Source organism: Aotus nancymaae, unplaced genomic scaffold, assembly GCF_030222135.1.
Source record: "Aotus nancymaae isolate 86718 unplaced genomic scaffold, 86718_ANA_hifiasm-v0.15.2.pri h1tg000053l, whole genome shotgun sequence".
NCBI classification, from domain to species: Eukaryota; Metazoa; Chordata; class Mammalia; order Primates; family Aotidae; genus Aotus; species Aotus nancymaae.
Genome location: NW_026988467.1, coordinates 10,053,039 through 10,080,701, shown reverse-complemented (window position 1 = coordinate 10,080,701; position 27,663 = coordinate 10,053,039). Strand labels below are relative to the sequence as shown.

The following is a 27,663-nucleotide window of genomic DNA, read 5'->3' as shown; positions in this document are numbered from 1 at the left end:
CGGCATTCACCTCGGAAACGCTGCGTGGACGTCCCGGTAAACCTTAACTCAGCGCGCCGCCGACGCACCGGCCCGCGCCTACCGCGTCGCTGACGCCCAGTCACCGCCGACACGCCTCGGACGCCGACATCCAGTCGCGGACGCCCCTGACGCGCCGACCTCGCCGCCGACTCCACCGACGCACGGAAGCTGCAGACCTGGACTCCGCCGCCGCCGACCATGCGGCCGACGCCCCCGACGCGCCGACCGCGCCGCCACCGCCACTGACGCTGTCAGCGCCTGGGACGGCGCGGAACAGCTGACCGCGCCGTGGATGCCCCCGAGCAGCAGACCGCGCCGCCGATGCAATCGGCGCCTGGGACGCCGCCATCGCACCGCAGACCCCGCGGACGCCGCCGACCGCGTCGCAGACGTCCCCGACAGGCCGCAGATGCAGCTGACGCCGACCATGCCGCGGACGCCTCCAACGCGCCTCGGACGCCGACGTCCAGCCGCGGACGCCCCTGACGCGCCGACCTCGCCGCCGACACCCCCGACGCACGGAAGGCGCAGACCTGGACTCCGCCGACGCCGCCGACGCCGCTGACGCCTCCGACGCGCCGCCCCCTCCGCCGCCACTGACGCTGTCAGCGCCTGGGACGGCGCCGAACAGCTGACCGCGCCGTGGATGCCCCCGACCAGCAGACCGTGCCGCCGACACTCCCGACACGCCGCCGATGCCATCCGCGCCTGGGACGCCGCCGAAGTGCCTCGGACTCCGCCGTCGCACCGCAGACCCCGCGGACACCGCCAACGCGCCGCAGACGCCGCCGACGCCATTGGCGCATGGGACGCGTCTTCTTTTCCTTGCAGTGGTCTATAGATGAAAAATTCTTTGCTCTGGAAGAGAAAGAAAAAGAACTGCGTCGGTTTGGTCTTGCTGTGAGAGAGCGAGATCACGACTTCCAGAGACTGCTCTCCTCCCATGAAGCTACTATGCAGGTAAGAGCAAAACCTCTCTCTGACTTGGTGTTCCTCTCCCACTTGTATTCGAAGCCTGAAGCAGGACCCCGTTCCATCGTTTTCTGAAAACCGGGGATTCTGCTTTATATACGGGGAGAAAACCAAAAACAGCGGTCATTAGTTCCATCATTGTAGATTCGAAAGGGAGAGACTTTAGCATTTCTACTTTCTTTTGTGATATGAACTTTGTGAGGCGAGCCAGTGAATATTGGTTTCTGTTCACATACTTCTGATTCATTTCCAATTCTTGTTCATACATAAATACACATTTTCTCTGTCCTTCTCTCTCGCTCTCTCTTACTTTTACTGAAACATTGCCAGGGTGCAAGTATTATATTGTGTTTTCTACACACAGGTCCATGAGGCACATACTATTATCCCTGTTTTATAGAGGAGGAGACAGCCTTCTGAAGCTAAGTACCCTGTCCAAGCTAACATAGCTAATACGTAGCAGATCCAGTAACCTAGGCAGTATGGCTCCTCCGTTTCCTTCACCGTGTACCTTTGGGTAGTGCAGAAATTGAAACCATCACTATGATAGCAAATACAGTGTTTAGTATTCCTTTCAGCTTATCGTTTTGTGCTTCCCTCTCTAAGGTTACACTGGGGAGAAAATAAGTAAATGAACTGAGTGACCATTTATCCTCATCTAACATTAATTGTTACATGCCCTGAACAAATAGGATAAAGACTTGTTTCAGAACGCAATAGGTACGTAAGTGGCCACTAGAGATAGTTTTCTCTATTGTTAGTGTTCATTCCTGGGACATGTATTTAGAGACTTCTGTGTTCTGGGCCTGGTAAAACAAAAATGAATAAAACATGATACTTATTTTCAAGAATCTCACAGCTCCTCCTTCTGTGATAGAGTCTTTTAAGCCCTTTGCTATTTACTAGAGGCGGTTCTTTCCCCCAGAAACTTACAGTGTCCCTTCTGTATTAGGATCTCAGTGCAACATTGCTCTGCAAACTTGGACCAGGGCGGAGTGAGGTAGCAGAGGAGCTGTGCCAGCGTCTACAGCGAAAGGAAAGGATGCTGCAGAACCTTCTGAGTGATTGAAACGAGCAAGTGGTGGAACATGAAATGGAGATTCAAGGCCTGCTTCAGTCTGTGAACTCCAGGGAGCAGGAAAGCCAAGTAAGGACTAATGCGCTTAACAGAAAAGTATCACATAGTGCATTTATAGTCTGCAAATAGGAAGCATTTGCAGACTGTAGATGTGTGTATGTTCATATATTTTACGGTCAACTCTGTTAGTTTCTTTCCTTCAATTTATTTCCTAGGCCACAGTTTTATTTCTTTACTTATCTATTTAGAGATGGGGGTCTCTGTTTATGCAGGCTGGTCTTGAAGTCCTGGGCTCAAGCAGTCATCCTGCCTTAGCTTCCCAAAGTGCTGGAATTGTAGGTGTGAGCCACTGTGCCTGGCCTTAGACCACAGTTTTATATTGATCATCAAAGTATGAAAAATTGTTTTGCAAATTTTACATTTGGAAGGCTGCCTAAGCAATACATGTATCCGTTAGCTTCATTACATACGTTTTCTTTTCCCTAATAATCTGATCATTTTGAGAGAAAGGAGTAGGGGTTGTGGAGTGTTTTGGTTTTGATTCTAAATTATTAAGACTAGAGTGATAACTTTGCATTTTCAGCGAAGGTATGGGAAAACTTACACTCAACATGTTTATTCTTAGCTTTTGTTAAATCTGAGTTATCTTAAGAGGAAAAAAAGATTGCATTTTTCCAAGGTCATGATGAGAGAATGAATAATCTCATTACAGTATGGGGTATACTACTTTCACAGTATTTCAGAAGTAAATTTTTTTGGTTTTGAGGTGGCATCTCCCTCTGTCATCCCAGCTGGAGTGCAGTGGCGTGATCTCAGCTCACTGCAACCTGGGCCTCCCGGGTTCAATCGATTCTCCTGCCTCAGCCTCCCAAATAGGTGGGATTACAGGCATGCACCACCATGCCCAGCTAATTTTTGTGTTTTCAGTAGAGATGAGGTTTCACCATTTGGCCATGCTGGTTTCCAGTTCCTGGCCTCAAGTGATCCACCCACCTCGGCCTCCCAAAGTGCTGAGATTACAGGCGTGAGCCACCAAGCCCTGGCCAGGGGTAAATTCTTAACTTTTCTCATTTCTATGTGTTTTCTCCTCAAATGTAAAGACTCTTAGTTGACTTGTGCTGCGTTTCAAAGACCAGTAGCTCAGAATCCCCCTAGTCAGTTTTTAGAGGAAGGCAGATTCTTTCTTGCCTATGTTATTTCACTCCATAATATTTTCTTACTTTTCCTTATCTTGTAAAGGGATTATACTCCACTCCTCTGGTTGTTAGCCCCACTGAAGTAAATACACATCTTGTTAGAAAAGTCCTGCTGTGTGCTTCAGATATTGTTCCTCAAATAGACCTAACAAAATTATTCTAAATTATTTAAGTCTGGCAAGAGGCTAGCATCTTTAAGTTTTCTTTTTAACCTGTTCGTGATTTGGTAGAATTAGTCTTTATTATACCTCAGAAAAAAAATTATGCCCTGCGGGTAATCGAATAATGAAGATGATAGAACTTACAGGAGATTTTTCAACTCAAGAAGATTAATGGTTGTATTCTTCTAGATCTGCTTGTGTAATTTGACATGCAAAAGAAATCACCTGAATAGCTTTTTCAAGACGTAGATTGTGGAGCTCAACTTTAGAGCTAGAAATTAGGAGGTATAGGTGGGACTTAAGAATTTGCATTTCTAACAAGTTTCCAGGTGATCGTGATGCTGCTGGCTCATGGACTGCATTGGAGGAGCACTGCTAAAAGTACTACTAGAAAAGGAGTGGCAAGGCAGATGGGGCGCAGTATATATCTTGTATGTTATTTATTATGTTTTTTCCCCACAGTTTTCACAGATACTTTTATTAAGATACTTTGATAATACATGGATACCTCTAAAATGGTTCCATCGACATCTCCCAAGAGCCCAAATTTTACTTACTGAAAAATGGCAGTGTTTTTTCTCGTATTTCTCTTTGAAATGGTGACAAGAGCTCAGCTTCTCACTTAAAACAATAGTACTTTTCCTCAGAGACAGTTGGTGTTATGATTCGTCATCTTCTACCCTCAGTAATTTTAATATAAATTTATTATTTCCAGATTTTCTGTTTAAATGCAGACTTTCTGTGCATTAATAGTTACAAAAGTTCTAGATCTTTCCCTTATTGTGTCATTATCTGTCTTAGAAAACTGGGATTTGAAATGAAACTGAGTTTGGTGATTTTGAGATTGAGATTCCCCTGATCATGTGGTCTGATGAAAATGTTTATGTGTGTAATTGCCTCATTCAGTAAATGTGTAGTGAGTGCCTATGATGTGCCAGACACCGTACCGGGTGCTTGAGATTCAGCACCAAGATGCCTTTAGGGCCGGGCGCGGTGACTGAAGCCTGTAATCCCAGGACTTTGGGAGGCTGAGGCGGGCGGATCACGAGGTCAAGAGATCGAGACCATCCTGGTCAACATGGTGAAACCCCGTCTCTAGTAAAAATACAAAAAAAAACTAGCTAGGCGTGGTGGCGCGCGCCTGTAGTCCCAGCTACTTCGGAAGCTGAGGCAGGAGGATTGCTTGAACCCAGGAGGTGGAGGTTGCAGTGAGCCGAGATTGTGCCACTGCACTCCAGCCTGGCGCCTGGCAACACAGTGAGACTCCGTCAAAAAAAAAGAGCTGTATATCAGATAAGTGCATTGAAAAAAAAAATTCAGCACAGTAAGGGATATTGGGGATAGAGAAGAGATTGCTGGGTTCTTCAGTTTTCTTTCCCAGCTTTATTGAGGTATAATTGCAAATATTGTCTATATTCAAGGTGTGCAACATGATGTTTTGATATACGTATACATTGTGAAATGATTACCACCATCAAATTAACACGTCCGTCACTACGCATTTTATGCATGTGTGGTGAGGACACTAAAGATCTACTCTCTTAGCAAATTTCAAGTAAATAACATAGAATGACTCACTCAAGTAAATAATGCAGTATTATTAACTAAAGTCACCATGCTATACATTAAATTCCCAAAACATATTCATCTTGTACCTGAAAGCTTTTACCCTTTGGCCAGTGAGATTGCTTTTGTGGATAGGATGTGCAGGGAAGGCCAACCTGATAAGGTGTCACTTGGCAAAGACTTGAAGTGAGCAAACCACACAAATGTTTGAAGAGCAATCCAGTCCGAAGAAACAGCTGTCCAAGAATAAAGACAACTGTTATCTTAATTCCAGAATCTTAACACCTAAGCCTGATAGTTCTAGCAGAACCTATTTCAGATTCTCTTTTTCTTATCTGTTACAAATGTGTTAAATTCAGTTTTTTCTCCAATGTTCTGCCTCTGAGAGTTTTTTTCCATTCACTTTAACTGGGTTTTTCCCTGTAAACTGAAAGCAGGGAAACAATTTCCTAAGAACCCACTGTTTTGTTTGTTTGTTTGCTTGTTGTTTACAAATGATTGACTTTGAAGAAGTAATACCAGGGCCGGGCGGGGTGGCTCATCCTAGCACTTTGGGATGTGAGGTGGGTGAATCACCTGAGGTCAAGAGTTGAAGACCAGCCTGGCCATCATGGTGAAACCCCATCTTTATAAAAAAAAAAAAAAAAAGAAAAAGAAAAGAGAAATAATAGCAGAACAAAAATTTTGTTTTACTAGAATATCTTTTTTTTTTTTTTTTTTTGGAGACTGAGTTTTGCTCTTGTTACCCAGGCTGGAGTGCAATGGCGCGATCTCGGCTCACTGCAACCTCCGCCTCCTGGGTTCAGGCAATTCTCCTGCCTCAGCCTCCTGAGTAGCTGGGACTACAGGCATGCGCCACCATGCCCAGCTAATTTTTTGTATTTTTAGTAGAGACAGGGTTTCACCATGTTGACCAGGATGGTCTCGATCTCTTGACCTCGTGATCCACCCGCCTCGTCCTCCCAAAGTGCTGGGATTACAGGCATGAGCCACCACGCCCGGCCCTACTAGAATATCTTTCTAATGTTATTTGTGATTTCCTCTTACTAGGTTGCTGCAGAGAAGATGATGGAAGCCTTAATGGAAAGAAATTCAGAATTACAGGCCCTGCGCCAGTATTTGGGAGGGAGAGACTCCATGATGTCCCAAGCACCCATCTCTAACCCACGAGCTGAAGTTTCCTCCTTTGGCCCCCCTCTTGGAGAACAGACTGATCAAGTAAGAAGTATAGACTTAGATAATTCATGCTGAATGTGTTTCCTTTTTACATTTGAGGTGTAAGTTTGATAATTTTAATACGAAATTGTGAGAATATTCTCAGTGCTGTCATTGTGATCATAGTTCCTTCATCTTCCTAAGTCCCCCAGTTTTTTAGAGTCCAGTGCAGATACCTTCCATAGATGATAGTACTTTTTTGACTGCCAAAGAAGATGCCAGCATACCCAGATCGGCATTAGGTGAGTATGAAATTTCATTTCATTCAGGGATTTTGTTTTCTGTTAATCTTTGTATTAATAGGTTTGGCTAAGACTCTTTTTCTGTTCCTACCTTAATGGAAAAAATAAGTTTGGAATTCCTCTGAAAGGCTGAAGAACTGTCCTTACCTTATGTTGAGTTGAGGTTATTGCTTTGGGGTCACAGTTTGGCCCAGAGAAAGTCTGTCCTTATTCTCCTTTTCAGATAGTTTTGCAGGGATTCAGAAATGCAGGAGGTAGTGGTTCCAATCCTGCACAGCAAGGCCATGTGCTGACAGCTTTTCCCAGGTATCTTTCAAGTCTGGGGCCACTCGCTGTGACTTGACATCACCTACATGAAACTGTTAGGTAGGGTAGGCAGTGTACATTGAGTTATTTGCCAAGCCTAGCCCCATTCATGGGATGGTTTAGAAAAGTCTAATGAGTAGTCATTCTCTAATTTGGAAACTTTATACTAATCAAAGAGTAAAATAATGTTGGATTTGTTTTATTTATTCTTTATTTGCCTTTTTTAAAAAGTGTACTTTTCTCTAAATTTTGTATTTTGGAAATTTCAAACCTACAGAAAAGGGGCAAGAATAGTATAGTGAAGACTCATATACATTTTTATTCAGACCAGTTATTAATGTTCTGCCACATTTGCCTTATTTCTTTGTATGTACACACACATATATGTGGATGTAATGTGTTTTCTGAACCATTGGAGAATTTCTTACAGAAATCATGACACTTTATGCTGCATACATCAGTATTTCCTAAGAACAAGGGCATTCTCCTACATAGCTACAATATAATTATCATACTCAGAAAATTTAACCTTGATATAGGCTTAGTATCTAATACGCAGTCCACATTCAGAGTTCCTGTTGTCCCAATAATGTTCTGTATAGCTACCTTGGTTCCCTAGAACCCAGGGCTTATGCATTGTGCTTAGTTGTCATGTCTCTTAGTCTCTAATCTAGAACAGTTGTTTAGCTTTTATTTGTTTTTAGTGAGACTGGCATTTTTGAAGAATTCAGGACTGTGAATATTCCTCAATTTAGCCATGATTGTTTTCTTGTGGTTATATTCTAGTTAAACATTTTTGGCAGGAATACCATATGGATGAATTATCCCCTCTCCTCCCCTCCCCTCCCCACCCTGTTTCTTTTCTTCTCTTTTTTTTCTGAGACAGAATCTGTCATTGCCCAGGCTGGATTGCAGTGGCGCTATCTCAGCTCACTGCAGCCTCTGCTTCCCGGGTTCAAGCGATCTTCCCACCTCAGCCTCCCAAAGTGGAGCTAGAACTACAGGCATGCGTCACCATACTTGGCTAGTTTGTTTGTTTTGTTTTGTTTTTTTAGAGATGGGGTTTCACTGTGTTGGCCAGGCTGGTCTAGAACTCCTAGCCTCAAATGATCCACCTGCCTCAGCCTCCCAAAGTGCTGGGATTACAGGTGTGAGCCTGGATGACATCTTTCTTAGTGCATCACATCAGTGCATGATAATCAGTTTGTATCATCCTTGGTGATACGAAATTTAGTCATTTGGTTAAGGTTGTAGCTGCCAAATCTCTCCACTGTAAAAGGTGCATTTTCCTCTTTATATGTAAGTCATCTGCTGGCTGAATTTGAGCTGTCGACAGTTGTTTTCCAACAATCATTCACTCAGTGGCTGTAGTATCGTTTGAGCCTTGCTTGAACCAACTCTTACATTGGTAGCTTAAAAATAGTGATGTTTCAGGGCTGGGCACGGTGGCTCATGCTTTTAATCCCAGCACTTTGGGAGGCCCAGGAGAGTGGATTACTTGAGCTCAGGAGTTCGAGGCCAATATGATGAAACTCCGTCTCTACGAAAAATACAAAAATTAGTCGAACACGGTGGCACATGCCTGTAATCCCAGCTACGCAGGAGGCTGAGGCAGGAGAACCGCTTGAATCTGGGTGGCAGAAAGATCGCCCCACTGCACACCAGCCTTGGTGAGAGAATGAGACTCAGTCTCAAAAAAAAAAAAAAAAAATTAAGATTTTCTGTTTGTAAAATTTCTTCTTTATTTCTTTGTGGATATTATTTTATAAAGAAGAGCTGTCCTTTCCCTATCTCTGTACTCCATTTGTTTTTATCAATATGGATTTTCAAAAATCATTATATTACTGATTTCGGTCATTATTTCCTTTACTCCTCAAATTAACCCAGATTCGGTCAGTGGGAACCTCATTGAGCTGTTTCTCTGACCCTTTGCCTTATCCCCTTCAGTGTTTTTGATTTCTTTGTTTTTTGTCCTTTCGTAGTTTCTGGCACAATAAGACGTTCTATGATTACCTTTTACTTTACCTGCCTCAGTCCCAGAATGAGCCGTTATCCTAAAGAGCTCCCTGGTTCCTTTTGGTGGGTAATGGCATTGACAAACTGTGATCTGGGCACAAGATGTCTTCATTGCCACATGAATACCTTTTGCTTCTAGGCCCTTTTAAGTGAGCAGAGGTAGCAGTGAATATTTTTAAGTATGTATGTATGTATTTGTGTACATATGAAGATTTGATACTGACTTCTGTCATTCTAATTTAACAATATAGGTTCTTTTTTCCTTCATTTCATATTTGTATCTCCTTGAGAGCCCTGGTTACTGATAACGTCACTATATTTCAAAATATTTACACATTTGCAGAACAGTATACTATGCAAAAGTAGTTTCTGAATTACTACATAAATACCACTATCAACAGTAAATGTATTCTGTAATGTTTACCCTTTTTTTTTGTAATTCTTTTTATCCTTAAGATATTTTTGTAATTCTTTTTATCCTTAGGGTATTTTGCACTGACGGTGTTCAGTTAGTGAGTTGAAAAATATTTGGATTAATTTGTTTTGTCTTCTGGGTGGTTTTATTATCTATTTCCTATATAGATTCATTTGTTTATATTAGGATTGAATTTTAGGTTTTTTATCTCCCATTAATTGACAAGCTGACTTACATATTAAGAATTAAACATTAACACAGTTCAAAATCCAGTATATAAAATGATATACTCAGATGTCCCATCTCTTTCCCTATCCCCTCTCTCCTGTTTCCACTCATCTCCTGAAGGTAATCAGTTTCATTTCTGGGTTATTCTTTCTGTGTATCTTTTTGCAAAAATCGGTAAATGAATCATCTGTGTATATGTAATGTATATATGTATATTCTTATTCCCCCTTTTCCTAATCTAAAACCTACTACCTTAGATGTATTCTTAAGCATGTAGCTTGTTTTCGTTAACATAGTCTCAGGATTTCTAAATGACTCCATATAAGTTGATAAAAGATCGTCCTTATTCCTTTTTTACATCAGTATATAGTTCCATCTGTGAATATACTATACTTTATTCAATCTTTTCTTTATAGAATGCAGGATGACTGTGGTATTTAGCTCTTAGAAATAATGCTACAAAGAACAACCTGCATATGTGTTTTATTTTTTTCTTATTATTGGAATGTGTCCTCAGTAAATTCCTCAAAGGAGGCAGCTGATATCACATTATGTTCATAGCAATTAAAACTAGCACTCTATTTTCATTTTAGGAGACCTGAACACAGTGGCAGGGCTGGAAAAAGAACTGAGTAATGCCAAAGAGGAACTTGAACTCATGGCTAAAAAAGAGAAAGTCAGGTGAGTTTTCTAGTCAAGTCTTAATTTTAAAATCCCTATGATTTTTTCTTTCAAAATAGTTTATATTCAAAAGCGTATAATTCTCCAAGTAGAGTATCTGAGTCCAAATGCCAGTCCAAATGACTTTTTTTCTTTTTGGGGAAAAATGTAAGTTATTTTTTATATACATTATCTCAACAAGATGCTCCTGTTTTTATATTGGGACCATTAAAACTTACTAAGTGCTGGAAAAACACAACTCTCACTCCCCATTGCTAATTGGAATAAAACAACTGTAAAGGCCGGGTGTGGTGGCTCACGCCTGTAATCCTGGCACTTTGGGAGGCTGAGGCAGGCTGATCACTTGAGGTCAGGAGTTGGAGACCAGCCTGGCCAATATGGCGAAATCCCATCTCTACTAAAAATACAAAAATTAGCCGGGTATGATTTCGGGTGCTTGTAATCCCAGCTACTTGGGAGGCTGAGGCAGGAGAATCACTTGAACCTGGAAGGCAGAGGTTGCAGTGAGCTGAGATCGTGCCATCAGACTCCAGCCTAGGAAAGGAGGAAAACTCCACCTCCAAAAATAATAATAATAGTAAATAACTAGTGTAAATAGGAAGTATTGTGTGATTGCTGCTTAGAGTTATGACATTAGACCCATGAAATTAGTTTTAGAAACATGAAACAAGAAACTTGAGTATAGTCAATGTTTATTGAGTATTCATATGCAATGTACTGTGCTAGGTATTTAAATTAGCACGAACGCTTACAACTCTACATGAAGTAAATGGTGTCGGCCCCATTATTATAGAACAAGAAGCTGAAACACTGATTTCTCTTATAGAACGAGAGTGGAGAATAGTCATGTAACTAATAAATGCCATAGCTTTGATTCAAACTCCTGTCGTTTGTGACTTCACATAATTCCTAAGATTCATTTTTCCCATCTTATGCTTTAACTCCCTTGAGCGTAGACGTTTCATCAGTTCTAGTTTCATTCTGTTCCTAGAACAGAAAAAGTCTGATGTACCTACAGAGTCATGAGTGAGGAGTAAAATGGCCGATATTCAAGTTGGAAAAGCAGGCGGGAACCAGATCACTAGGTTTGTTAGAAGAATTAAATATAGACAGGAAATATGTATTTCCTAAATATGTACACAGCTAGTTACATATTCAACTGTGATGTTGAGGAAATATGAGGACCACAGCGCAGAGTTACAGACTACAACTAAAAGCTTGTTTGTTACTCTGGCATCTCTTTTAGAAGATCAGTCGGTGTCGTGGCTTCCTAAATTAACTTTAGCTAGCTAGTCTAAGTAGCTCCTTAGATTTTTTTTGTACCTTTTGCCATAGCTAGATGTATAATATGGAACCTGTGTTTGTGTTTGTGATGGAATTAACATTTTATCTTTTGATTTTATTACCATATTTCTGCTTACAAACAGACTCATGTTTTTGACTCAGTTAGTTTTTAGGATACGAGAATGTGTGGCATTCAAGAAATACCAGTTTTTAAAATCCCCTAGTCTCTTTTCCTTTTTGTGGCTCTACCTTAGCCATTATCTGATTATTCATGTCAGGTATTTTAGTTTCCACATGCTCTTCCTGTTTTTCTTACATATACCAAATCCAGAGTAATGTGACTTTTTGGTTCTGTCCTGTTTTCAGGATCATGAAATTCTAATGCCTATGAATGGGTATTTTGAGGGGCTGATACTTAACTATTGCTAGCAATAGTTATAACTCCAGCACAATTGTGCAATCTTGGCTCACTGCAACCTCCACCTCCTGGGTTCAAGCAATTCTTCTGCCTCAGCCTCCTGAGTAGCTGGGACTACAGGCGTGTACCACCATGCCCAGCTAATTTTTGTATTTTCAGTAGAGATGGGGTTTCACTGTGTTGGCTAGATGATCTCAATCTCTTGACCTTGTGATCTGCCTGCCTCATCCTCCCAAAGTGTTGGTATTACAGCCATGACCCACTGCGCCCAGCTAGTGCCCCGACTTCTATCTAAATGTTGAGACCTTGCTCACTTTTAATGGGGGGATCCAGAACTCTCAATTCCTGACCACTTTCTCTACCAGGAAAGGACTTCACTGCAAAAGGTGTGGCACCTGCCCTGGAAAAGGAAGACCACACTGTATGAGCAGGAGCTGAGGGCATCGCCAAGCCATGCCTGTCCTCATGGTCAGTGGCAGCCCTTGCTGAATTAAACCAGCTGTCACTAGTAGAGACAGCCACATTCCCTTTTATCTAAATACAAAACTCATAGAGGCATATAACACCTGTAAAATATTTCTATTCCTCATTCCAATTACAGTGTAATTCTTTTTCAGTGTAATTGGGCCATATTGGTGAGAGCTCTTTCCACAACACCTCCCTTCTCTATCAAGGAAGACTAGTGCAGGGTGCTTTGGAATCACACATCATCAGAGGGTGGATAATGATCAAGTGCCTCTAAATGACAAGTGACCTTTCCTGTGCTAAGGAACCTTACACAAAGGGCACCCGAGTGAAGGACCCTGCTGAGGATCAGGAGCTGATGTTGTTGGGCAGAAACTTTGGGTAAGAGGCCAGTTTCCCTGCAGGGGAAGCATTCCCACCCAACTTATGAGACCCCTGTAAGATTTAATGACTTGATGCACATTTAAGGCTGGGCATGGGGCCTGTCATCTGGTAGCTCAATAAATGCATCTTTTTCTTCTTTTCTTTTTTAGCAGAATCCCCGGCATTCTTCATCTTTCTTATATTTTTTGAAATGGAGTTTTGTTCTTATTGCCCAGGCTAGAGTGCCAAGGCCTCCGCCTCCCAGGTTCAGGTGATTCTCAGCCTCCTGAGTAGCTGGGATTACAGGTGTGCACACCACACCTGGCTGATTTTTGTATTTTTAGATTTTTAGTACAGACAGGGTTTTACCATGTTGGCCAGGCTGATTTAGAAACCCTGACCTCATGATCTAACCACCTCACCCTCCCAAAGTGCTGGGATTATAGGCGTGAGTCACCATGCCCAACCTAATTGAAATAAGAAACCTAAAGAAACCTTCTTTCTTTCTTTCTTTTTTTTTTTTGAGACAGAGTTTTGCTCTTGTTGCCCAGGCTAGAGTGCAATGGTGTGATCTCGACTTACCACAACGTCTGGCCTCCCAGGTTCAAGTGATTCTCCTGCCTCAGCCTCCCAAGTAGCTGGGATCACAGGGATGCACCACCATGCGCAGCTACTTTTTTGTACTTTTGATAGAGACGGGGTTTCTCCATGTTGGTCAGGCTGGTCTCAAACTCCGACCTCAGGTGATCCACACCTCAGCCTTCCAAAGTGCTGGGATTACAGGTGTGAACCACCACACCCCACCTAATCCTTTTCTTTTCTCAATAGATGGTATCATAGTATTAGCTTCTATGCACTTAGAGCTTGCTCTCAATATGACTCAATACTGCAAGACCTTGATGCAGTAGTTAAAAGAATATTTCCAGTAGGTGAAGGAGGCTTTCAGTGATTGTTAGACCTTCATGCCCTAGCATTTGGAGATTGCATCTTTTAGAAATGACACCAAGGGAAATCTGCCCATGTGCATCATTCAATGGAACCGTACCAGGTGACTTAAAATTAAGGATATCCAAGAAAAAGCCTTCCCTAGAAGCAGACCACATCACACAGTAAACAGCTTTTCCAAGACAATGGAACAAGACTCCCTTCAATCTTCTTCCATGGACTGTGACTTAGGTTTATTTTGTATTAACACAAAATACTCAAACCTCTGTTTTATTTTGTCAGATACTTTCACCACTAAAAGCCAACACTTTCTAAGGTCTCCTGTTCAAAATTTAGCTACTATCACTTACCAAAGCAATTGCTGGCTATAGAGTCATTTAGATGAATGGAAGGATCACAACTAATGGTAGGACCTGCTCTCACACACAGTTGGGTAGCCATTGAGGATGCTAACTTCATGATAAGGTTTGTTATCCTTTGGCAGATTGGTTAATTTTTTTTTTTTTTTTTTTTTTTTTGAGACAGAGTCTTGCTCTGTCGCCCAGGCTGGAGTTTGGTGGCACAATCTTGGCTCACTGCAGCCTCTGCCTTCTGGATTTGAGCAATTCTCCTGCCTCAGCTTCCCAAGTAGCTGGGACTACAGGCACCCGCCACCACGCCCAGCTAATTTTTTGTATTTTTAGTAGATTCAGGATTTCACCGTGTTAGCCAGGATGGTCTCGATCTCCCAATCTCATGATCCATCCGCCTCGGCCTCCCAAAAGTGCTGGGATTCCAGGCGTGAGCCACCGCCCCTGGCCCTAATATTTTCAGTCAAATGACTTGGCACTGAGAAGAAGCTATAAATGTAAATACGTGGCCTATGACTTTTGTTGGTTTCATTACTGGTAATTTATCTGTATGCATGGGAAACATTAGTGTAACTGGGTCTAATCTAGATAGTGTCCCAGCCTCCCCTATAATCAAACTGTTTGGTCTGACACACATTATGAAGACTGGAATGCTATATGTAGCAATTAGAATGCCAATAGACATAGAATCAGAACATGACCGTGTTACTCTCTGCCATAGAATTAGAGACCTTACCGAAATGAGATATAGGTTCATTGGAAACTCTAGAGGCAAATAGAATGCCTCTATAGCTCTACTAGATGCAATAAATAATAGTTTCATTTATTGGATGCATCCATACTCAGGGCATGTTTGGAGAGGAACCTATTTATTCTTCAATGGAGATGGCCTGCAAGGATTACTTTATACAATTCCTAGAAATCTTTTTTCTTTCCACCCCAATTCAAACCATTATCATGCAACGTGGTGTCAATGGAAATGAAAGCTGTTGAGGCAGAAATAATTAAATAAAGCTTCATTGAATGCTAAATATGAGGATTGACCTGGAAGACACACCGACAAAGTGGGTGTGTTCCAAAGTCTGTCAGAAGTTGGAATGCTTTTGTGAGAACGGTTAAAAGAAGGGAATGGGACTCCTCATATCAGCTTTTCAAAAATTTTCTTTTGTTTTATTGACCTGGCAAGGCTCAAATAGAGTTTTGTTTTGTTTCTGTTTTGTTCATTGGAAGGTGCAATACAGAGGTTACAGTTACTGGCTTTAGATGACAACATAACAGGCTAAAACATTTACTTGCAAGACAACCAGCAAAACTTCATGATCAGAATCAAATCAGTGTCCTCACCGTCAGTAGGTGAAGGCTTCATCAGTACTTGAAGAGTTTGAGGCACTCGTGAACTCGTGATCAGATTCTTTATTATTATTATTTTTTTATTTTTTAAGGATGGGGTTTCACTATGTTGGTCAGGATGGTCTTGAACTCCCGACCTCAGGTGATCCACCCGCCTTGGCCTCCAAAGTGCTTGGATTACAGGCGTGAGCCACCACGCCCGGCCGATAAGATTCTTTACTTAGGGACAGGATACAAGCCAATCATCAGACCTTCCGCAGGTGGTTAATTTGGAAGCCTGCCAAATGTGACCTGTAGGTTTCCACTGGCAATATGCAGGTACAGCTATGACAAAGAATAACCATGACCTTCATATCACCCCCGACTGGTGAGTAATGGGATCCTTTTGACCTTTTCTGTCCGTAAAACCAGGTTACTCATCTTGTGTAGCAACAAAATATATAGTCTACTTAATGAAGAAAGAGACTCTGTGGGAAAAAAAAGAATTTTTATTATGACATAAGCAAAGCAGCTGGGCGTAGTAGTGCATGCCTGTAGTCCCAGCTACTTGGGAGGCTGAGGTGGGAGGATCGCTTGAGCCTAGGAGTTCTGGGCTGTAGTACCCTATGCCCATCGGGTGTCCACACTAAGTTTGGCATCAATATGGTAACCTCCCGGGAGCGGGGGACCCCCAGGTTGCCTAAGGAGGGGTGAACTGGCCCAGATCAAAAACAGAGCAGGCCAAAACTCCCATGCTGATCAGTAGTGGGATCACACCTTTGAACAGCCACTGCACTCCAGCCTGGGCAACACAGCAAGACCCTGTCTCTAAAAAAAAAAAAAAAGAAAAAGAAAACAAATGAGCAAAGCGATAGAAATAAATGTGATATTATTCAGGGAGGTAAAAGAAGACAAAGGTTTTGAAAGAAAAATAAGGATTACATAAATTGTTTTGAAAGACTCATCCTTGCTCATAAGAATAAAAACCAAGGAGGCATCAGTGCAAGGTTGGATAGATTCCTCCTCCACCCCCTCAATAACCCCCAACATGTTTACCAAGTCTTGGCTCACTCCCAGGATCCCATTAAAACACCCAGCTCAACTCTGCCCAGCCCCCATCCTCACTTCCCTTTGTAATTTTGACATGACTCTATTACAGGACCATCAGGTTCCTAAGCCTGGTGCACAGTAGCATACCAATATTCTGAGACAACAGGGTTTGCAGCAGAGAGTTTAATGTTCACAGGGTGGCTGAATGAGAAGCTGGGAGGAGACCCTCAAATTCATCTCCCCAAGGAGTACTGAGGGTTTTCAGGAGATCATGGATAGCAAGGAGCTGGAAATTTGGAGAATTTTGGTGGCGGGAAGAGGTATGAAGTCATCAGGATGTAGAAACTGCATTCTTGGTGAGTTGGTGCCTTACAGGGCCCTTCAGGTCAGCTGGCATCAATAGTTTTCCTGACATGCAGAACCTGAAAGAATATCTCAAATGAAAAAGTTAATGTCTTACAATGTTTAAATTGTTGTCTGCAGAGCAGTTAAGGTGAACTGTAATCTAAGGTCTACATGATTTTGGGACGGTAGGCTGCCAGCAACCATGAGGAAGCAGGTCAGAGAGCAAGCTGACCTCATGATGAATGAGGAATGGGCTGCAAGCTTGGTTTATTTTTGTTTCTCCCCCTCCCTTCTCCACTGATTAAATTGATAAGGTTTATAGGTATTGTTTCAGTTTCTTCCAGAGAAGCCTTAACCTAAGCCCTGAGACCAATCACACCCTCAGTGGCACCTCTGTTCCACCCGAATGAGCGAATAATCTGGTACATTAGGTGATATGAAACCCACAAGACCATTTGATACATGACTGTTTTATTCTGATTTTGTAGGGATGATGCCTCTGTTTTTATAAAGCTTTTTTTTTTTTCTGAGATGGAGTCCTGTCTGTCTCCCAGGCTGGAGTACAGTGGCACGATATTGGCTCACTGCAACCTCCACCTCCTGGGTTCAAGCAGTTCTCCTGCCTCAGCCTCCCAAGTAGCTGGCATTACAGGCATACACTGCCACAGCTGGCTAATTTTGTATTTTCAGCAGAGATGGGGTTTCTCCGTGTTAGTCAGGCTGGTCTGGAACTCCCAACCTCAGGTCATCCGCCTGCCTTAGCCTCCCATAGTGCTAGGATTACAGACATGAGCCACTGCGCCTGGCCTATAAAGCTATTTTAACTATAAAATATTTTTATAATTTTGATGTGTTCTCCCAACAACACTACTTTCAGGTTTTATTTTTCGGTCTAGTGTCTGGAATAGATCAAACCCTTCCCTGCCTCACACTCAGGACTATACAGTTCACATATTAGTAAAATTTCATCAGTGTTTGTGGAGTTCATTAATGAATGAATTTTTTTTTTTTTTTGACAGCATCTCCCTCTATTACCCAGGCTGGAGTGCAATGGCACAATCTCAGCTTACTGCAACCTCTGCCTCCTGGGTTCAAGCGATTCTCCTGCCTCAGCCTCCAGAGTAGCTGGATTACAGACATTTTTGTATTTTTAGAGACAGAGTTTCACCATGTTGGCTAGGCTGGTCTTGGGCTCCTGACCTCAGGTGATCCACCAGCCTTGACCTCCCAAAGTGCTGAGATTACAGGCATGAGCCACCCTGCCTGGCCTTGAATGAATGAATTCACTTCCACCCGATCCCTAACGCTTTCAATTTCTTGATTCATGAAATGAATATGAATATCTGATATTAATAGATTTCTGATTCAATCCATTAATCTTCAGAGAGCCAAAATTCCAATCAGGATTAATTGGGTGGAGATTCAGAAATCCAATCAGATATCAGTTTTTGATTGGAAGCTAGCAGTGGATACATGGAGGGGAGGGGATGGGAGTGGTGATTACAAAGGTCAATAAAAGCTTCGAAAGACCCACAGTCTTCGAGCCTAGAGTTACTGCTTGTTTCTTGAGATCTGAGCACCCTGCAAACTGAGTCCAGATCTGGTAAGTCACTAATCTCTGTAAGGACCCTTCCATAAGGACGCTCCCATCTGATCTACAGTCTGGGGTGGGGAGAATTCAGCCTAAGATGGCACAGAGCTATAGCCTGTCTTTTTTTTTTTTTTTTTTTTTTTTTACTTTTTTCATATGAACAGTATGAAAACATCTTTGATTTCTTCCTCTAAATGGGATTTTACAGCCTGGCCAAAAGGGTGAAACCCGTCTTTACTAAAAATATAAAAATTAGCCAGGCATAGTGGTAGTCGCCTGTAATTCCAGCTACTCGGGAGGTTGAAGCAGAATTATTTGAACCCAGAAGACAGATGTTGCAGTGAGCCGACACAGTGCCGCTGTACTCCAGCCTGGGCCACAGACTGAGCATCCGTCTCAAAAAAAAAAAAAAATGCAGTTTTGTCTTTATTTCAAAAATTTTGATTGTGCTTTGGTTTATGTCATTTCAAAATTCTTATCTGCTGGGCTCGGGCCTCCCACCCGTAATCCCAGCACTTTGGGAGGCCAAGGCAAGCAGATCACCTGAGGTTGGGTGTTCTAGACCAGCCTGGTCAACAGGGCAAAACCCCATCTCTACTAAAAAATAATAATAATAATAATAGAAAATTAGCCAGGCCTGGTGGCACATGCCTGTAATCCCAGCTACTCGGGAAGCTGAGGAAGAGGAATCACTTGAACCTGGGAGGTAGAGGTTGTATGAGCCAAGATCTCGCCATTGTACTCCAGCCTGGGCAACAAGAGGGAAACTCCATGTCAAAAAATAAGCTGGGCATGGTGGCTCGTGCTTGTAATTCCAGCACTTTGGGAGGCTGAGGCCAACCTGACCAACTTGGCAAAATCTTGTCTTTACTAGAAATACAAAAATTAGCTGGGTATGGTGGTGGATGCCTGTAATCCCAACTACTCGCACGGTTGAGGCAAGAGAATCCCTTGAACCTGGGAGGCGTAGGTTGCAGTGAGCTGGGATCCTGTCATTGCACTTCAGCCTGGGCGACAGAAAAAAAAAAAGATTCTTGGTGGGAGCAGCAACTCATGCTTATAACCCAAAACTTTGGAGGCCAAGGCGGGAGGATCATTTCAGCCTAGGGATTCAAGACCAATCTGGGCAACATGGCAAACCCCCATCTCTACAAAATATTTTTTGGGGGGTTGGGAGGTTAGAGTCTCACTCTGTTTGCCCAGGCTGGATCGCAGTGGTGTGATCTCGGCTCACTCTGCCTCCCAGGCTGAAGCGCTTCTCCTGCCTCTGCCTCCTGAGTAGCTGGGATTACAGCCACCCATGCCCAGCTAATTTTTGTGTTTTTAGTAGAGGTGGGGTTTCACCATGTTGGCCAGGCTGGTCTCGAACTCCTGACCTCAAGTTATCCACCCATCTTGGCCTCCCAAAATGCTGGAATTACAGCTGTGAGCCACCGGTGCCTGGCCTCTACAAAAAAACTTCTTAAAAATATTAGTCAGTCATGGTAACGGTAGCTGTAGTCCCAGCTATTTGGCTGGCTCAGGTGGGAGAATCCCTTGAGCCTGGAAAATTGAGGTTGCAGTGAGCCGTGCTCACACCATTGTTGTACTCCAGCCTGAGCAACAGAATGAGATTCTGTCCCAAAAAAACCCCACAAAAAAATCTTAACCAAACAGTTAAAAAGAAAATCCAAGTAATTGAAATCAGTAGGCCAATCCCAACCCCCACAAAAAAGGGGAGAAAGAGAGTTTAGAAGCCTCTACATGTCAATATCCCATTTAGACTGTTTAATCCAGCAGTTGTGGTTTCGTTAGAAAAACAGTGTTAAAGATTTCCAGTAATTCCCACAATGGCCATAAATTATCCTGAGTGTAATTTTACCATCAGTTTAAAAATGACCACATGAGAATGACCATGAAATCTGAATGGTCTTCTGTCTAATGTCAGAAAGAGATTAAACCCTTCCCTATCTCACAGTTAGGACTATGAAGGTCACATATTAGTAAAACTCCATGTTTGTGGAGTAAATCAGTGAGTGAGTCCTGGACTTTCATCCTATCTCTAATTCTTTCACTTTAATGAGTGAATATCTAATTTGTTCAGTTAATCTGTAAGAAAGCCAAAAATTCAATCAGGATTAACTGGGGTTGGGGGAACTTAAGGAATCTAATCAAATATTTTTTTTTTACTTTTTTTTTTGAGACGGAGTTTTACTGTGTCACACAGGCTGGAGCGCAGTGGCTCGATCTCTTCTCACTGCAACCTCCACCTCCTGGGTTCAAGCGATTCTCCTGCCTCAGCCTCCCGAGTAGCTAGGATTACAGGCATGCACGACTACACCTGGTTAAGTTTTTGTATTTTTAGCAGAGATGGGGTATCTCCATGTTGGCCAGACCTCGAACTCCCAACCTCAGGTGATCCACCCACCTTTGCCTCCCAAAGTGCTGGGATTACAGGCATGAGCCACTGATGCCACACCTTTTTTTTTTTTTTTTGAGACCACCAGCCAGCTGGAGTCTCAGAGGCTTTTGCAGGCCTTCAAAATTTTTTTTTTTTTTTGAGACCAGTTTTGCTCTTGACGCCAGGCTAGAGTGCAATGGCCTGATTTGGCTCAGTGCAACCTCCTCCTCCCGGGTTCCAGTGATTCTTCATCCTCAGCCTCTCCAGTAGCTGGGATTAAAGGTGCTAGCCACCACACACAGCTAAATTGTGTCTTTTTAGTAGAGATGGGGTTTCGTCATTTTGGCCAGGCTGGTCTTGAACCCTTGACCTCAGATGATCCACCCAGCTCAGCCTCCCAACAAGCTGGGATTATAGGCGTGAGACACCATTCCCGACCCCATTCTAATCCTTAATAATATCTTTAGAGCAGGCCAGGTGCAGTGGCTCATGCCTGTTTTTCCAGATGAACAGATGTGGGCTTTGAATTTTCCTCTAAATGCAGTTTTGTCTTTATTCCAGAAATTTTCATTTGTGCCTCGGTTTTTGACATTTCAAAATTCAGAAGTTTTTTCTTTTTTCTTGAGACAGAATCTTGCTCTGTTGCCCAGGCTGGAGTGCAGTGGTGTGATCTCGGCTCACTGAAACCTCCGACTCCCTGGAAGTGATTCTCCTACCTCATCCTCCCAAGTAGCTGGGACTACAGGCGCTTGCCACCATGCCCAGCTAATTTTTTTTTTTTTTTTTTTTGTATTTTTAGTAGAGGAGGTTTTGCTGTGTTGGCCAGGCTGATCTTGAACTCCTGACCTCATGATCCGCCTGCCTTAGCCTCCCAAAGTGCTGGGATTACAGGTGTGAGTCACTGCACCCAGCCAAAGTGGTTCATTTTTAACTGGAAACATCTCTGTCTTGCAAATGATCCATAATACTGTCACATAGCCTTCAAATTTCTCACTGAAATTTTAAATAATGAGGCCAGGTGTGGAAGCTCACACCTATAATCCCAGAACTTTGGGAGGCCAAGGGGAGTGAATTGCTTGAGTCTCAGATTTCAAGACCAGCATGGACAACATAGAGAAACTGGCTGTCTTTACAGGAGGTCCAAAAATAAAAGATTAGCTGGGAGTGTTGATACAGGACTGTGGTCCTAGCTACTTGGGAGCCTGAGGTGGAAGAATCCTTTGAGCCTGGGAGGTCATGGCTGCACTGAGGTGAGATAGCACCACTGCACTCCAGCCACTCCAACCACTCCAGCCTGGGTGACAGAGCAAGACCCTATCAAAAAAAAAAAGAAGAAGACAGAAGGGAGGAAGACAGGAAAAGAAGAAAGAGAGAGAGAAAGGGAAAGACAAATAGAGAAAGTAAACTTAAATACTAAAAAAAGAAAACAAATAGAAAAACCCATTCTAGGGATGACCAGTGAATGTTCCCAACCATCTTATTTGTAGGAACTGTGAATGTCGGTATGTAGGGCTTGTGACATAACATTCCTGTTGTTTTAGAACCTTGACTAATTAGAAATTTCCTCCAAAGGTGGGAGGGGTTGGCCTTCAGGCTCCCCCATACTCACTACTCAGTGGATGGAACACTGGATGGAAAGGAAGAGCTAGTGGTGGTCCTGCCTCCTCGCTGCTTGGGAGACGCTCGTGCTGATGCCAGCAGAGACAGAATGCTGGCTTTGTGGCCACTGAGCACAGAGTAGCATTGGAGAAAACTGAGGACTCTTTCGCCATTGCCAGAGCACTGACTTTGGCCCTAGGAGAGGATGAGATTGCATGGGCTTGGTCTGAGCGTGATGCTTTTTCTCTGGATTTGTCCTCTGGAACTTTTCCTTGCAGATTGGTGAAGATGAGCATCCGGACTCCACCCAGACTCCTGGAGCTGGTGAGGCGGAGCCTGCTGAGGGACCAGGCCTTGGCCGTCTGCACCCTGGAGGAGCTGCCCACAGAACTTTTCCCCCCGCTGTTCATGGAAGCCTTCAGCAGGAGACGCTGTGAGGCCCTGAAGGCGATGGTGCAGGCCTGGCCCTTCCCCCGCCTCCCTCTGGGGTCCCTGATGAAGACGCCTTGCCTGGAGACCTTCCAAGCTGTGCTCGATGGGCTTGATGCACTGCTGACCCAGGGGGTTTGTCTCAGGTGAGGTGGCCCAGGTGGGGAGGTAGGGAGGGCCCAAGTGTCCAGAGAAGGAAGAGCTGGGTCGTGAGGAGTGGGGAGACCCAACAGGGGGCCCACAGGCTTCTGATGGTGCTGATGAGAAAGCTCAGTGAGGCCTTGGCCATTGCCCAGCTCCTCCGGGAAAGGACTGCTCATCACGCAGGGTCCATGGAGGTCACAGGAGCCTCTCTCCTAGTGGCAATGAAAGGCACCACTAAAAGTGGGAACTGAGCAGGCACGGACGCTCACACCTGTAATCCCAGCATTTGGGAGGCTGAGTAGGGTGGATCACCTGTGGTCAGGAGTTTGAAACCAGCCTGGCCAACATGGTGAAATTCTGACCCTACTAAAAAATACAAATATTAGCTGGACATGGTGGTGAGTACCTGTCATCCCAGGTGCTCAGGAGATTGAGGCAGGAGAATCACTTGAACCCAGGAGGTGGAAGTTGCCATGAGCCGAAATCTCACCACTGCACTCCAGCCTGGGCGACGGAGGGAGACTTATTCTCAGAATAAAGAGAAAGTGGAATTGAACAGGATCCAAGGGGACAGCAGGGTGGAGAAAAGTCAGAGAGAGAAAAAAGCAAGGAGGGGAGCAGCTGACGTGCAGGATGTGAAGTTGACGCTCAGCAGTGACTGCTTACATTCTCAGCCTCTCCTCTATCTTCCTACAGGAGAAGGAAACTTCAAGTCCTGGATTTACAGGATGTCAGTGAGAACTTCTGGATGGTGTGGTCTGAAGTCATGGCCCGCGGGTACTTACCAAATGCCACGAGGAAGAGAAAACCAGCTCAGGACTGTCCAGTGATGAGAGGACAGCAGTGCTTGACTGTGTTCATAGACCTTTGCCTCAAGAACAGGACTCCGGATGAATGCCTCACCTGCCTCTTTCTGTGGGTCAAGCAGAGGGAAGGTTTACTACACCTGTGCTGTAAGAAGCTGAAAGTTTTGGGAACGCCCCTCCACAAAATCAAAAACATCCTGAATGTGGTGAACCCAGAGTGTATCCAGGAGGTGGAAGTGAATTGCAGGCGGCGACTGCCCGACCTGGCAGAGTTTACCCCACACCTGGGCCAGATGAGGAATCTTCATAAGTTCGCTCTCTCCCACGTCGACGTCCTTCGCTACGTTTCCCCAGAGCAGAAGAAGGAGTTTGTTACCCAGTTCACCTCTCAGTTCCTCAAGCTGCACCACCTCCAAAAGCTGTATATGAACTGTGTTTCTTTCCTCGAAGGCCATCTGGCCCAGCTGCTCAGGTGAGGAAGGATGGTGAGCTTTCTCTGCAGACCACAGCAGAGCCTTTCTAGGTCACAGTAAACGCTAGTGGGCATCTACTGTGACCGCCTATGAGGAGGTGACAGTGAAGGGGACACTAGTATGTCAATGCATTTTTCTGTTGGCGGCGCTGTCCTGAAATGGGTATCACACAACCATCCCAATAAAGGCAGAGGGATCAGTGGGGGTAGATGCTATGGAGAGGCTGCCATGCTAGGAAGCTAGCTTCTGAAGGGTTCAGCTCTAGTGAGGGTGCGTTTGTGAATTCCTCCTGAGGACGCATGTCTAAGTTAAGATGATGAGAAATAGGCCAGGCATAGTGGCTCATGCCTGTAATCCTAGCACTTTGAGAGTCTGAGGAAAGAGGATAACTTGAGCCCAGAAGTTTTAGAGCAGTCTGGGTAACACAGCAAGACTGCTGACTAAAAATATGAATTAATAAAAATAAAAACAAAAAAGATAATTTTTTTTGAAATGGAATTTGACTTTATTGCCCAGGGGGAATGCAGTGACGTGATCTCAGCTTACTGCAACCTCTACCTCCCGGGTTCAAGTGATTCTCCTGTCTCAGTCTCCTGAGTACCTGGAATTACAGGTGTGGGCCACCATACCTGGCTAATTTTTGTATTTTTAGTAGAGACGAGGTTTCACCATATTGGCCAGGCTGGTCTCAAACTCCTGACCTCACGTGCTCCCACTGCCTCAGCCTCCCAAAGTGCTGGGATTACAGGCATGAGCAAACATGCCCAGCCCAAACAAGATAATTTTTATTTGTTTGTTTATTTATTTACTTATTTATGTTTGAGACGGAGTTTCACTCTGTCACCCAGGCTGGATGCAGTGGCGCCATCTCGGTTCACTGCAACCTCTGCCTCCCAGGTTCAAGCAGTTCTCCTGTGAGTCTCCTGAGTAGTTGGGATTACAGGCACTCGCCACCACACCTGGCTAAGTGTTGTATTTTTAGTAAAGACCAGGTTTCACCATGTTGGTCAGGTTGGTCTCGAACTCCTGGCCTCGGCCTTCGAAAGTGCTGGGATTACAGGCATGAGCCACCGTGCCTGGCCAAACAAGATTAGTTTTAAAAAGATGTTGGGAAGTGGGGAAGTGAAGTGGGCACTGAAGAGGGGAATGCTCATCAAACCTGCACATTTCAGAATAATACAAGCTGTGTGCTCAATATTCGTGTGGGGAACACGAATGCTCTCATCTCTAATTCCCTGTCACAATAGGTTGTTTAGAGCTCCAGGTAAATTAATTACCTAGGAAACAGAAGGTAAGAGAGTAGGCACAAAGACTGGTGAAAGTGATAAATGGTTTGCTGATTAGACAGGCGTGTCAGGGACCCCTGCAGCCTGGACACCCCAGCTGATGTTGCAGAATCCCGCCTGGGTTTGTCCATAAGCCTGTGTCCCCACTGGGCTCCCATGGCCCAGAGATGTGTTTTTTTTCCCTGACGGATGAGTAAAGGGAGCTTCAGGGATTCTGTGAACTTGATCCATTCTTACAAATGATGATGATAAGACTCAGCTGGAAATGGAATTTTTCTTTGTTTTTCTTTTTTTTGAGACACAGTCTCACTCTGTTACACAGGATGGAGTGTAGCGGCATAATCTCTGCTCACTGCAACCTCCACTTTCTGGGTTCTTGCGATTCTCCTGCCTCAACCTCCCGAGTAGCTGAAATTACAAGCACCTGCCACCACCCCCGGCTGATTTTTGCATTTTTAGTAGAGATGGGGTTTCACCATGTTGGCCAGGCAGTTCTCAAACTCCTGACCTCAAGTGATCCACCCATCTCAGCCTCCCAAAGTGCTCAGATTATAGGTGTGAGTTACTGTGCCGAGCCTAAGATGGACCTGACCTCAGTGGCAAAGTTCATCATGCAGCATCCTAAGTGTTGACTATCAGACAATCAGAATGACCCTGGGCTTGGGCAAAATGGTCTTCGTCCATCACCTTGAAGTCATCCCACACCACCCTCCACTCACCCCTATGATTCCCCAGAACTAACTTTTTGCTCTCTCCCCAGCTGTGTGAAGACCCCATTAAAGATCTTCGCAATAACGAACTGTGTGCTTTCGGAATCAGACTTGAGGCATCTGTCCCAGTCCCCGAGCATCAGTCAACTAACGACCCTGGACCTGAGTGGCATCAGCCTGGCCAATTTGAGTCTTGTGCCTCTCCAACTTCTGCTAGAAAAAGTGGCAGCCACCCTGGAGTACCTGGACTTAGATGACTGTGGGATCGAAGACTCCCAAGTCAACACCATCCTGCCTGCCCTGAGCCGCTGCTTGGAGCTCACCACCTTCAGCTTGTGTGGAAATCCCATCTCCATGGCCACCCTGGAGAACCTGCTGTCCCACACAGTCAGACTGAACAACTTATGCCTGGAGCTGTATCCCGCCCCACGGGAGAGTTATGATGCTTATGGTGCTCTCTGCCGGAGGAGATTTGCCCAACTTGGGGCTGAGCTGATGGGGAGAGTGAAGGACTTGAGGCAGCCCAAGAGGATCTTGTTCTGTACTGCCTGCTGCCCTCACTGCGGCCACAGGGCATTTTATGACCTGGAGGTAAATCAGTGTAGCTGTTGAATATCTGCCTCTTTGGGTGGATGTATCAAATGCTTTCTTCTGGACACTTGGAAACTAAAACTTAGGTCTTAGGTACATCCTCAAGGGAGCACAGAACCCATCGTTTCAGACACGGCTCTGAAAGTGGAAAAGGAAAGGTAATGAACCAGGGGTCGGACTTGGGGGAAACATTGACATGGATTGGATGGGACTTCGGGGACCTGTGTCCTATAGAGTCAAAAATGGGAATCTGAATGTCTAGAGTGGAATTCAGGCTTGAGAATGCATGAGGGAGTTACCCTTGCATGGATGGTTGCAAAGAAACAGAAATAAAGGAAAACTGAGTGGAAGCTGTCTGGTGCCCTCTATTATAAAGTAACCTGTTTTCCAGTTGAAGCCTCAGGAATCTTCAGTTATTGATGAAAAGAAAAACAAAAGGCACTGAGTCTTCCAATCAGTAAGATTCAGCTCCAGCAAATCAAGGCATTTAAATGAAATTTGGTTATTGTAAACAATTTCCTCTCATTCTTGTTTGTTTTGAGACAGAGTTTCACTTTTGTTGCCCTGGTTCACTGCAACCTCCACCTCCTGGGTTTAGGGTATTCTCCTGCCTCAGCCTCCCAAGTAGCTGGGATTACAGGCATGCACCACCATGCCCAGCTAATTTTTGTATTTTTAGTAGAGACAGAGTTTCACTATGTTGGTCAGGCTGGTCTTAAACCCCTGACCTCAGGTGATCCACCCACCTGGGCCTCCCAAAGTGCTGGGATTACAGGCGTGAGCCACCGTGCCCAGCTCTTTTATTTTTATTTTTATTTTTTATTTGTTTTTTTACTTTTCTTTTTTTTAATTGAGATGGGGTTTCTCCATGTTGGTCAGGCTAGTCTTGAACTCCTGACCTCAGGTGATCCACCCACCTCGGCCTCCCAAAGTGCTGGGATTACAGGCATGAGCCACCATGCCCTGCTCCGGTTCTTTTTTAATGTTTTTTTTTTTGTTGTTGTTGTT

At 44.2% G+C, this 27,663-nt stretch overlaps 1 protein-coding gene across 2 annotated transcripts; it reads left to right on the top strand.

Moving 5' to 3' along the window:
* Positions 1-840: 840 nt before the first annotated feature.
* Positions 841-27,005, top strand: LOC105711862 (PRAME family member 20-like). 2 transcript variants are annotated; one of them, XM_064363728.1, is made up of 8 exons: positions 841-981; positions 1,946-2,140; positions 6,045-6,212; positions 6,354-6,451; positions 10,010-10,097; positions 22,495-22,791; positions 23,486-24,067; positions 26,115-27,005. In XM_064363728.1, exons 5-8 carry the CDS (start codon positions 10,075-10,077, stop codon positions 26,674-26,676), a joined length of 1,464 nt encoding a protein of 487 aa, XP_064219798.1. In that variant the 5' UTR covers positions 841-981; positions 1,946-2,140; positions 6,045-6,212; positions 6,354-6,451; positions 10,010-10,074; the 3' UTR covers positions 26,677-27,005. The 2 variants fall into 2 exon arrangements, with proteins under 2 accessions (XP_064219798.1, XP_064219797.1); XM_064363727.1 differs by lacking the exons at positions 841-981; positions 1,946-2,140; positions 6,045-6,212; positions 6,354-6,451 and adding an exon at positions 12,417-12,645 and having other exon boundaries at positions 10,033-10,097.
* Positions 27,006-27,663: the final 658 nt, after the last annotated feature.